The sequence below is a fragment of the Calliphora vicina genome, chromosome 4 (assembly GCF_958450345.1).
Source record: "Calliphora vicina chromosome 4, idCalVici1.1, whole genome shotgun sequence".
NCBI classification, from domain to species: Eukaryota; Metazoa; Arthropoda; class Insecta; order Diptera; family Calliphoridae; genus Calliphora; species Calliphora vicina.
The window spans coordinates 27538957-27553140 of NC_088783.1; the positions used below are offsets into that span (position 1 = coordinate 27538957).

Genomic DNA, 14184 nt, shown 5'->3' on the forward strand with positions numbered 1-14184 from the left:
TAGTTCATATAAATCTCGTTGCCAAATTTCAATGCTCTACGACCACTCCTTATAATTTTTGCACAAAAATGTATGAAGCCATCCCTCTGTGCGCCGGGTCAGCTAGTACTCCATACTTTTATCGGATATTTCGAAATAACTAAAGGTTATTAATAAACAATTTTAAAATTTATCAAAAAATAATGAATATTTTTACATCGATTTGTTTTTAGAGAAATTGGATGAACAAGTTTGTTTTTCATTTCTAAATTTAGAATTTTTCTACTGAAAATACATTAAAAGTTAAAACCGAAGAATAATTGTCGGTTTCAGTTTCGGTTTTATGCCTTGAAAAACAGCGATTTCTGGTTCGGTTAAAATCGAACACGAAACTCTAGGTTAAACTCATATCATAAAATATGACTGGAATCTGATAGAGCAATTTTAAACGCTGAGGAAAATGTGCCACTAGTTTTGAGATTCCAGCACGACAATGACAATTCAATGAGGTACGTGTTTTGCCTGTCCAATCGTCAGATTTCAATTCCATAGAAACGTATGGGAAATCGTAGATCACAAAATACGAACTCAAAATTATACCACGCAGGAAGCTTTGAAGAAGTAATAAAATAGATGGGGGGCAACTTTTGTGAATATGAAACCTAAGTTTCCATTATTTTGTCGATAATAATGAACATTTTTAATATTTTTTCTCTTTTCATATTAATCAAATACTTAAAAACTCAAATTTCATAAGAGTTTTTCAGATTTTGACCTATTAGTTAAATATTTGGAAAAGTTTCCATTGTATTATTAACTGTGAGTTGAAATCAACTTTCCGAAGCTCACAAATAACTTACAGACATTCCACTGGGGATTTTTGTATTTGAAATCAACGAAACCGATTTGGTGTAAAAATATGTACATAAGGGAGGTTCTTATATTGGAGTTTTTTGATTTTCGACATTTTCCAATATAGATTTTTAAATATAGGGAGTTTATATAAGGAGGCCTTGCCATTTGTCCGTTGAAATCAATTTTTCGAAATTCCCAAATAACTTACAGAAAATATATCGGATATGCTCCAGAAAATTTAGCTATTCAAAACAAAACTGAATTTTCAGCTGTGCCGAATCTTAATTTTTAAAAAAAAGTATTTAAATTTTTTTTTAAATAAATAGATTAGTGGACCTTATATTATGTGAAAGTCAGGAAGTCCAATCAGAAAAAAATGTGTTTGTACTCCAATCACAAAAAGAAATGTAGGTTAGCCAATTTCTACTGCATGGGATTTTGAACCCTTTAAGTAATTAAGTAAAACAATAATTTCAAAATTTGTTCATAAATATTTTTGTTTAATAAATTATTTTCATTAATAAATATCTAGCGTAATATCTTTGTACTATTCCTTACTCCAACTTATGGCATGTGATAACGATAGCCACCACTACCTATGCCCTGTACATGACCGGCACTGTAACTATCATGACCTCTATAGGTTTCTGGAGCATGAGGATTTTCCACATCCTTTGAATAATCATCCTTTGTGTTCAAATCCTCGTAAAGAGTATTTTGCTTTTGATACTCCATGTGGGATTCATTAATATCTTGAGGGGTCTCTGGTTTATAGTCTGTTGCGTATTTATGTTTATTGTCATATGATTGTTTTTCGTAAACGGCTGAGTGTGATGCATAATGCTGAGAGGGCTCAAGAGAACCAGAAGTTGATGTATGTTGGGAATAATGATGACTGTTTGGTTTTTCATATTCTATATGTTCTTCAACGGTTACATCAGGCTGATGACTATAATGGTAGTTTGTTGCAGGGACCTTTTGATAATGATGATATTCTTCTTGAGGTTTTGCAGTTTCTTGTTCTTTTGGCTGCTGTTGATAGCCATAATGAGTTTGATAGTGATTGCCATAGTTGTGGTTTTTAGCAATTTTAGTTTTAATAATTTCCAGAGATTCTTCGATGATACCATGCAACAACTGATCTTCAGGGTCATAATTATTATAATATCCTTTGGGAACTGAGGGTTTAGTTTCAACTATTTTCACAGTTTCCGTTTGAGGTGGTGTGTGATAGTCGTGGTAATTTTGCTCTTCCTCCACCACCACCTCCTCCACCTGGGGTTCGTGACCATAATGATGGCCATAATCTTGTGCGGCTGATTTATATTTTGGCGCTTCAATTACTTTTATTACTTCCTCTTTTGGTTCATGATATTCATAATTTGCGGGCTTTTCTTCGTGATGATAATGATATTGGGGTTTTTCTTCTACAAACTTAACGGTCTGAACATGATGATCTTGATCTTCCTGGTAATGATGATCATGATCTTCATGGAAATGATGATCTTGATCTTCATGATAATGATGATCTTGATCTTCATGATAATGATGATGATGATCGTTACCACTTTCTATTAGTTTAATAGTTTCTACATGATTTTTGCCATATTCTAGATGAGGTTGATGTTGGTGGTGATGCTCGTGTTCCTCTATAACTTTAACTGTATTTATTTCTTCTATTGGTTTAACATGATGATGGTGGTGTTGCTCTTTCACCAAAAATGTTTCTTCTTTATGTTGTGCACCGTGAGCATGATGATACGAATGCTCCTGGATGTGAGGTTTATCCAATTCTGCGAGATAAAGATTTTCCAATAAAGGTGCTTTTTCCTTAATGGCCTGGGTTTTTACGGGACTTTGGTGGCCATGATAATGATGTATAACTTTATGTTTTACATGGTGCTTGGGAGCATGATGTATCACAGTATGTTTTGATTTTGTACTTGAGACTTCATGAGGTATATGAACTTTAATATGCACATGTTCACCGCCAAATGTGGGTGAACTTAACACAAATTCCACTCCGAAAATTGCGCAAAAAGCACAGATCTACGAGATAACACAAATTTAAATAATTATTGAACTGTATTTATGTTTATTTTCGAATGTTTTTTTTATACTAACTGTTATAATTTTGCTTATATCCATATTATTGTTGTTGTATTAATATATATCCTTATTGATAAAAATTTCCCGTTTTTATAGATCTCACTTTTTCACTTGCAGACAACACTTGATGTCAAGTTCATGTTAAAAATTTGTTTAAACCATAATTCAAGTTTGTTAATAATATATATACATTCAGCTCTCTTTTGTTTAACTCTCCTAATCCATTTACACCTCTTTCTTTTAACGTTAGCTCTCTGTTGAGTTGAGTTTTGGCAATTTAAAACTGACCTACCAAAACATTTATATTATTAAGCCCTACTACTACTGTGACTGTTACGTTCAACGGTGGTTATGTGCGAGTAAGTGTAACGGTTAAAGATTTGCTCATTTGAATTTAAAATGGCCAACGTTATTATTTCCAATATTGTTTCATTAGTGCTTTTCAGCCGTCAGTGGTGGTGGTATGTGGCAAAGAGTTTCTTGTCTACTGTTAACAAATCTTTTGTTCAAATTTTAATGCCATTATTTGGAAATCACTTGAACTGAATGATGCTAATACGTGTGTGTAGGAAAGTTTTTGTTTATGAAAGCATACAAATTTGTTTAATGTTTATTTTTATTTTTTATAAAATATATTTTATATAAATTTGCGTACACCATGAATTGGTATTTTTAAACTTTGTTGTGATTATTTGTTACTTTTGAAAGCAACAGAAATCAATTATGTTAATACAGTGGCGGTAATAAATTGTGTGTTACAAATAAACAAAATACATAAATTTGCTATGCTGAAAATGATGTTAGTTAGGTGAAAATACAGTGAGTGTCACTGGAAACTTTTTTTGAAAACTATATTCCGTAATTTCAATATTCAAAAACTTGAACTAGTACAAAATTAAAATTTATATTTCTAAGATATTCAGGCATGTTATGAACAATTATCGTTTTCAAACTGAAATCAATCTCAAAAACAATTTAGCTGTGACTTCGATTGATTTCATATTCCATTTTTGTTTCAACAAAATAAGCCTTAATTATTGTGGAAATTTTGAAACACCTTTTGTCGGTTTGAAATCGTTTTTGCATCTAAATCGTTTTTCATCACTTAATTGATTAAAATATAATAAATTTCAAAATTTATAATGTAGTTTAAATTTTGTTTAAAAAATACTATAAAGATTTATAATATGGATTTGAGATATGCATCAACTTTTTTGGTTTGTATACCCTACACCACCATAGTGGGGAGGGTATTATGTGTTTGTGCTGATGTTTGTAACGCCCAAAAATATTAACGAGCATAAATATTAGTGTCGATCGCTATACTTTAAGGTGGGTGCTAACCTTAAAGTATAGATATCGACACAGAATCACTTTCTTAATCGATTTATTCATGTTTTTGACAACTAAGTTAGGTCTTTGACAGAAGAGTTTCCGATCCATATGCCTATAGGAAATTAAATTCAAATGCTAGATAGTGATAGAATTTTATAACGACTTAGAATATATAAATTTTGTTGGTATACGATCAATATTTCGATAAGTTACAAACGGAACGACAAATTCAATATACCCCCCATATTTTAGATGGTGGATATAAAAACACTCTAATGTACATAAATAGTAAATTTCTTTAAAATATTTGCAAATAGATGGTTACAAGGTAACATTAAAATGCATCTTAGAGAAAAAATATTTAAAATAAATTGATAAAATATGATACAAATCAACTCACCGTACTTAAACAATCTCTACAGATGGCTACATTTTAAAACATTAAAATGAATATTTAGTAAATTCAAAAATGAAATATTTTTATGGTCAATAATTAAACAACATTTTACAATGTTAAGTTTAGCAACAAAGTCAATGCTAAAAATGTCAAGAATGTACAACTTTTTTGTATAATTCCAAAAAAACTTCTTAATTTGTTTTTAATTAATGTTCTTTATTTTTTACGTGATTTTTGCCATGCATTGCTGGTAATTTCTTATATTTACGGCAAACATTTGAAAAATGGAAGATATCCTTGAATAAGTGAAGATGTTTCTAATTGTGTGATCATTTAAATATTAAATAAAGAATGAGTCAAAAAAAAAACTTACTCACAATATTCCAGCCCATCATACAATAATTGTAGAAGATAGAATCGCTAGGGAGAGTTTTCAATATTTAGCCCTATAACGTCAAACTTTGTTTTGGATGTTTTTAATATTTTCTTTTGTTTGACGTTACAAGAATTGAATTGTTGTGTCATGTTCCAGCCAAAACTTATCCATGGTCCAACAAATTATTATTATTTTTTAATCACGTTAGGTTTTAAAAATATGTCAGATATTATCTTTACTAAAACCGAAAAGAAAGTACGAGGAAAAATATTTAAAATCCAATATGGACTTTCAAAAAAAATAGCAAAAGATCAGAAGGTTCATCGACACACTTATTCATAAGCCATTAAACAGTATAAGGAAGACTTGAACATTTAAAGGAAACCTGGACCAGGAAGAAAAAAAGGCCTATCAGATATTGGTAAGGCAAAAGAAGTTCTATCAGAAAAACAGCTTATAGAGTTAAATGCTCTGATTCTTTTTTGAACAGAGTCAAAGCTAATACTGGGTCGCAAAAAAAAAGAACTTATAAGCAAAGGAACGATCGAAAAAATTGAGTTAAATTTTTATAAAAAGTACACCTGATTACGGATCATGAAATTTATATACTGGCAGACTTTTCACAACATCCAAGTCAAGTATGTGGCTGATGGATGACGTAATGTTCAACAACAATACCGAATAAAAAAACAAACAAAATTCCCCAAGAATTATCTTGTCTGGCGAGCCATTTATAAATACCCAGTAATATGCCAATATTTTAATAGCTCTGTTCAATAACTAAAAGTTGTTACTAGTTAGTAACAATTGTTACTGGAAAAGCGTTCATTAACTCAAAAAACTTGCAAGTAGAGAAAAAATCAAGAGCGTATACATTTTAGAGAGTGTTCTCTGGTTGCAAACTATTACAAGTTCTATTTTGAACTCGTAATCAGCGTTGCCGCTTTGGTCCAATTGGACCAAAATTGGTAGTTTGAAGTTAACAAATTGACTTTTGGTAGTTTGGTTAGTTTGTTCCGATATTTGTAGTATTTTGGTAGGCTACGATATTTCTGAATACAGAAGTATTTTGAAGAACAAAATAATTAAAATAATAACGAAAAAACTACTTATGTTAAGCCAAAATAATAAATAATATGTAATAATATGTATTAAACTCTGCTTCAATATCATTCTTCCTCTGGATAATTTTATAGCAGCAATAATATAATTTTAAGTTAACTATTAATTTTGAAACGAATTCATATAGCATTTCTCAAATATTTTAAATTTGGTAGGTTTTGGTAGGCTTTGGTAGTTTTTAATTAGTAATTAATGGTAGGAAAAATATTTTATGAGTGGCAACGCTGCTCGTAATAGTTAGCAGCTTATATTTCAAATGTTTTGCATTATTCTTTATTTATTTACAATTTTATTTTTGTGTAGAAAAAATTTAAAAAAATGAATTATCAATAAAATTGAAGAATATGTGAGTATTTATACATTTTAAAAGGAATAAAATAAGAAAATTGAGTGTATAAAACAATTGTTACTGGAAAAGCGTTCATTTACTTTTTACTATTTTTGAGAATTTAAGAGAGTAATTTTGTAAATTTTGTTTTTATTCTCTCGTTGCAAGTATTTACTGGAAAAGTAAATGAACAGACCTAATGTTTAATGAATTTTTACAATATTTGAATAAATTTAGACCTTCATGTCCCAGAACAATTTTGATCGCGGTGTTTACTAAACAATTAAAATATTCAAAGTCAAAAGAGTAGAAATTTGTCAAAAATGTATCTGAAAATTGTGCCAAAAATTAATAAAATCTGAAGACCTAAAGTAAATTGTTGGGTGATGTACGTTTGAATTAATGATACATATTCTGAATCGTTATAGATAGCGGAGTCGATATAACGCGCCTGTTTGTAGAAATCCATTTTTCGAAACCCCCAAATACCTTAAGGTTGGGTCACACATGGCAAATATTTAAAGAAAAATATTGCCTTTATTTATTTAAAAAAAAAACTCCTTTTAAATTCAAAACAAATATTTAGTTTTATTTTATTTAATGCTGATTGATCTTTCAAAACACTTGTAAGAGTATACAAAGTCAAACAAATTTGTTCTAAAAAGGTGGTTACGCTCTTTTGAGTATTTATTTGCCATGTGTGACCGTAACTTTAGCCCACAAATGGCTGAGAAATATGCAAAAAAAAACAGGGACTACCTCGATTTTTTCACTGGAATTATCTTTTTTAACAAAAATAGTTTTGAATATACTTTGGTGGAGGGTATATACGATTCGGCTCAGTCGAATATAATATCACTCTTACTTGTTTTAAATAACGCCACTGGCTTCATTTTTTTCTTATCTTAAAGACACTCTTTTATTGTAAATCATCATACAATATTATATAATTTTTTTTAACAATTTCAATTTAAATAAATAACAAATAAATTAATTTATTAGTTGATCTCGAAAATAAAAAGCAACAATTTAAAAAAACCTATTAAAAAAGACAAAAGACAACAACATTTTAATAATTAGATTATGTGAGATAAAAATAAGACTGAGAAAAAGATGCGATAAAAATATACGAAAAATTTTTATTACAATTTTATTATGGAATTTACATAGTTACAAATATAAATACATATTGAGTCTACTTCCTACATTGACATTTTATTACAAAATAAATGAGAGTTCAAATTAAATGTGTTGATGCATAATGGTAGAATTGAAAATGCCCCTAAGAGGGTTTGGTATGGAATACAATACTCTAACTATTTTTGGAACAAACACTAGATATTTTAAATTAATAGCAAAAGTACTTTCGCTAAATCTCTTCAAACGAATTTCATGTTAATAATATGTATTTAAAACACAAATTTTGAAATTCATTAGCTCAAACTGAAGCATATGATTTGCAACATTGCAATATTGTTGCCACAACAAAACTGTAACTACAATATTGAATATATTCCATAACTTAAAAGTGTGTAACAAATGAAATAACTACCATACGACTGAATAACATTTAGTTTTTTTCTGTAAAATAGAAAGTACGTGTGTAATTATAATTTGTTATGTAGGGTTACATAGTGAAGACCTATAACTTCATCCTCACAGATGTTTAAAGTCTAGACTTAATGACGTTTTTTTTTTCATATCAGAGTTGAATTATATTTACACACCCTTGTACATATTCATTTAAGAATTTGTAGCGTAATACGTTGCTATTAACAACAAATTATTGATTTTTCTTAAACAAAACATTGTTTATAATATTTAAAATGCTGTTATACAAATTGAATTAAATAACACGATTAACATTTTTTAATTAATTGACCACCAAAATAGCGGGTTTAACGCCATATTAATTGAGATCTATAGAATTAAAAAATATATAGGTATATATGGGTCGTTTTATATGAATAAACAAAAATAACGCTTATTAATTATCATATGGAATACATTTGATTTCAAGGGGAAGTACTTTTATCTATATAACAAATAATAATAATACTTAAGTAGCTTTACTTTCTCGATAATCTAATAACTAACATTGATGTTTTAGAAAACCACACAATTAACAGCTTAAAACGTGCTTTGGAAGTTAATTAATAACACTGCGCTGGTTCCTAAATGTAACAAGCGGGTGACACGTGGGAAAACGTAAGCGCACTACTACACGTTGAATATATATTGACCGCGATTCAGTATCACGATATTTATTGAACGTGTAACATGCAGTATTGATAGATCGCGTTCCATATCGCAGAATAGCCTAATATTCTGAAATCCAGATAACGGATCACGCGATAAATATTAAACGTGTAGCATACTTCGTGATGTCAACTCGCGATGCGTAGGTAAGAAGTGACAAATATTGAACGTTTAGCATACTTCGTGATACATTGGTTTTCTAATCAACGACCGACCCGCACTGATCCATCAATCCATTTAAATGGATCGCGATCCAAATACAAGTACACTGTACTCTAACCGTGTTTCCAATTTAGAGACATTACTTAAATATATTAAGCTCCTCAAATGTTTCGACATTATATAGACCGGACTCGATTACACCGTTTTATGTTGAAATTGAGAAAATCCAAAAAAGTATTGAGAAAAAACAAACTGAAGATGATAAATTCAATTTAATATAAAATTATATTACAGAAAAGCAAGTTAATATTAAGAAAAAAAGATATTAAAATTATGAAATCAAAATTCGTATTGAAATAATAATTAATATAGAGAAAAATCCAGAAAATACAAATTGAAATTATGGAATCCCATTTAATATTGAGAAACCAATTGAAATAAATATTCAAAAAATTTAAATGGAGAAAATATAACCTGGTTTAGGTTTTCGCAACTAAATTGATATTGAAATATAATAAATATAAAACAAAATTTAAAAAAAAAATAAATTCCTAAACGTTTAAGAAAACATTTTTTTGAAAAATTTCATAAACTTGTTTAATTTCTTGATATAAACTTATATTTTCTCAATTTTAATAAAGTTTTTCTCAATATTAATTTTCTATTCTGAATTTCAATTTGAATTTTCCCAATATTAATATGGATTTCATAATATCAATTTGTTTTTACTAAATATTAATTTGCATTTCTGAATAACAATTTGTATTTTATAAATATTAAATTGGATTTATCACTTTCAATTTAATTTTTCTCAAAATTAACATGCTTTTCTGAATTACAATTTGAAATTAATCAATTGTATTTTTTGAAGTTCTTGATTTCAATTTCAACTTGAAAATATGTAGTTTGATTTGACAACAATAGCATGGTTGCTATTGTAACAAGGTCCCTAAAATACCGTTTCAGCTCGACTACCGTTAAATGTAATATACCGTTATCTAAGTAACTTTAATTACCATTACCGATGTAATCGTATGTGCCATTGCCGCAATTCTATAAATAATTTCAAATTATGCAAATAACACAATTACCAAGTTGTAACTTAATCCTGAATTCAATAAGCACGATCAATTTTTAATTAAGTAGCAAAAGAAACTTATTTAAAATCCCCCGAATTAACACAATCATTTTGAGTATGTTTTTTTTTAATTATGGGAATCGCCTAGTTCCTTATATACATACTATATTCTTATATATATGTATATTCTTTGAAATTATCATGTGAAAATTGAATAATTTACTTTTTAAATGTAATTAAATATGTATATTGAATACCAGATATAACTTAGACAAAATTTAGTATCTTCAAATTATCCTAGTAGAATTTGCGTTACGCTGTACTTCCCCTTTAAAATTAATTTTAAATATGTATTATTAAAATTAACTTTATAAATTAGAAATAAAAATAATAGTTTGGGGAAATTTTCTATTCACTTGTTAACTAGTGAAAAATTGTATAAATTAAAAAAAATTATTATTCAATTTATGCATATAATTTTCTCTATTTATAGAATTTGTAACCCATTTTAATGCAAAATATTCGCTATGTCACGAAGTCATGTGATAGTTTATATGGAAAACAATATACATATGTATCAAAACTTTGCATAACAATTTTATTGTTTTTAAAAGGCAAATTAATTTTTATAAATGATAGACTTTGCATTTAAAACTAAAAAAAAAGTTTGATATTTTGTTTTCCATATAAACTAACTATAATTATAAATTTATTAAAATTGGCCTCTCTTCCCGACATGAGTTTTCCCAATGTGTGTCCCTGGAGCTTTATTTTTAAATTTATTTTTCTTTATTTTTATATTTAAATATGAAGGCACTCGTGCGATCTGGAATTTTCTGACATTTATACTACTTTAAACCAACATTAGCTTTAGCTCACGAACGGACCATCACCGACCCAACATATTTTAAAAGAGTCGGCCTAATATACTCGTACATACATACATATAATGTTTATTTGTATAATCTCTTAGCTTATTTACAGTTACTAAAAGCTTAAATCGAGGCAAATACTCTTGAAAAGATAACTAATATGAAGTAATAATAATCTTTGTTTTTATATAATTAAAAAATTGTTTTAATTTTAAAGATTGTTGATACCGAAAACACTTTTTTTTTTATTTTTTAGCTAGTGAAAAAAAATATAAACAAAAATACAAAAGAATTTTTATCAATGCCCAGTAACAATTTAAAAAAAATAATAATATTAATCAATATGAAACTCCCCCAATACATTTATTAGCCAAGACGAACGAATCATATTCAAATACGAATTAAAAACAAAGAACAATCGTCGTAACGTAATCGTAAAAGTGTGTTCTCCTACAAGTGCACGATTACGTATTTATTTGAATCTATTCATACGAGTGTATGTGCGCAGTGGAGAGCAATAATGGTTGAATATTGTCGATTTTGTATCTGTTTAATACTGAACTTAAATGAACTTAAATATGTATGTACAAAAAAGACTATAATACGGAAAGTGATGCAATGGTTTTATATGAGATTAGTTATAATTTTGAAACGGGTTTGAACTCAAAGTTTACAAATTTAAAGCATTAAATTATCTGCTAAAGCTTAACAGCACTTCTTTCGCATGAAATTAAAACCTGATCATTTGTTGCATATAACATTTTTCGCATGAAATAACCATTATTTTTCGCAAATATGAACAGAGTACTAGGCTAAATATGTGACGATTCTAATATACTCATTACGGGTACCGATTTTTGTGCATTTTGTATAAAAACATTATATTACTACACAGAGAAAACAGATTCGCAGTGGCAACCGAAGTTGTTGCCAATCGAATGATTCTACCTCAATGACCGAATTTTAGAGTTGTGGCTACAAAATTTCAGATAACAAATTTTGGTAACAAAAGTTTGGTTTCTTCAACCGAAATTCCCCTTTATCAACTGACTTTCTGTTGATGGAGCCGAAAAAATCTATGTGTGCAATCGAATCATTCGATTGGCAACAGAAAATATAGAAAATATTAGTGATAAATTTCACATTGCTAAATTTATGCATTTAAATATTATCGGGAACAAAATATGTATAGTGTTAATGTTTTTTATATAGTATCTTGATCTAAAACATTTTACCGGTTCAACATACAGTGGTTGACAATGGAAATCTTTCTAAATATTCAATCAATAGTTGAAAATACAAACAATTTGTATTTGTTTAGTATTTCATATTACCAAAGAAAAAAAATAGAATACAAATTAAACATTATTCATCATTATGGTATTGGTAAAACAATGGAAACTTTGGTTTAATTTTTACAATAATTGTCGTGCTCTTTTTGTGACTCAATACTTTGTTGCATTTTGTTTGTTGGATAACTTCAAAACACGTTCCTCATTTGATTGTAACCACTCGGTTACAACTCTAGAGGTGTGTTTGAGGTCATTTTCAAGCTGGATCTCTAAGCAGCGTATGGATGCATAAATAACAATGGATCTGTAACCGATTCCAGTCAGAGTTTATTTTATGATACAAATTGGACCCATATTTTGCTTTGAACAACAGCCCACACCATAACATTGCCATCGCCAAACTTGACTGTTTTATTTGTGTACTTTGCCCCTCGGCTTACAAACTTTGTATTTGGATTCATCCGAAAAGAGAATTTTTGTCAAACCAACTTAGTTTATTGTCACCCCATAAATGTTTATTTAAAACAGGAAAATTAAGTTTTCATTTTAGTTTCATTGAAATTTTATGTTATTAAAGGAAGTAGATGAAGAATTTGATACTTAACATTACAACTTTTAAGAATATTTATATTTAGTGAAAAAGTGCACAATAATACTGGTTAAAATTTGTTTATACGTTAGCCCTGAGGCTAACAGTTGAGAATATTGATAAAATCTCTTGCTATTAAATTAACTTGCCTTGGAGTAGTTTTACGAGATCTTCCTCTCTAATTTTGAGTTCCTACAGCACCTGTCTCATTTTGAATATTTCGACGTAATGACAAAATCAATATACCCCCCATCTTTTAGCCCTTTTTAATAACTATTTAATAACAACTTATTGTGCGATCAAAATTACAAAAAGAATAGGTCTAACCTTGGTGCAAGATATCGACATCGGAAGACATCGATTTTAAAAGTTGGTTCACTTGACGTGAAATCCCCCACATATATACGGAAAAATTTCATATTTTTGAAAACTTGAATTACGGAATATAGTTTTCAAAAATAGTTTCCATTGTATAAACTTTTGTAGGTCTACGGTCAATATATCGATGTATTATAAACGGAATAACATTTTTGGTGGTAGGTAAAAAAATCTTAAATTAAATGATATTTTATGTAATTTTAATAAAGATTTTGTTAACAGCTGTTAACTTTATTAGATTCCCATTCTAAATGTGTTAACAGCTGTAGATAATTATATTGTTTAAGTAATTTTTGTATTTAATTTGTATTCAACAATTCAAAAACAATTTCATAAAATATTATTAATAAATAAAATTTAGCGGACATTTTATTTGTATTTGCTTTAATATTTAAAACTTAATCGGTCATTATGCAAACACGTGTGAGGCCACCTTTAGCCATTTCTGTTTGCCACTGTTTATGCTGTTATTCTTACATTTTTAGGTTTCATTTGATTCTTTTATAACGAATATTTTTATTTGTATATGTTGCGAACGAATTATAACAGCTTAATACCAACAACAACGCTTTTAGTTTTTGTACTTAACTTGAGAACACTTTTTTATGTTCCTGCTTATTTGTAGCTGAAAAAATAAAACGTTTTCGGTTTAAAGCAGTTACCAGCGCCTTAAGTTTAGAACAACAAACAATTCGGCTTATAAAAAATACATGTAATAGAAATACAAACGAACAAAAAATCTATATGTGAACAGAAAAACCGAAGTAACTTTGCAGGCCAGAATTTTTAAACCAATTAGTTTGAGAACTACTGTCGAACGTTTTGGAACTTTTAAAAACATTAAACGGCAAGAATTCTGTTATAAAAATAATATAAATAAAAAGTAAACAAAAATTAAATACAAACAAATTAATAAAAAAAGTGTATTAAAAAAAGTACATATATTTACTCGTATTTTAAAACAAGTATAAACTGTTGAGTTTTAAGACTTATCACACTTTTATTGTTGCCGGTTAAATTTTTATATATTTATTTACATTGATAAACATTTAC

At 28.3% G+C, this 14184-nt stretch overlaps 1 protein-coding gene across 1 annotated transcript; it reads right to left on the bottom strand.

Annotated features, from left to right (window-relative positions):
* Positions 1 to 1398: 1398 nt before the first annotated feature.
* LOC135958302 (histidine-rich glycoprotein) lies at positions 1399 to 2982 on the bottom strand. The gene is made up of 2 exons (XM_065509203.1): positions 2959 to 2982; positions 1399 to 2883 (listed from the first exon to the last, which is right to left on the bottom strand). The coding sequence occupies exons 1-2, from the start codon at positions 2980 to 2982 to the stop codon at positions 1399 to 1401; spliced, it is 1509 nt and encodes a 502-aa protein (XP_065365275.1).
* Between the last annotated feature and the right edge of the window lie 11202 nt (positions 2983 to 14184).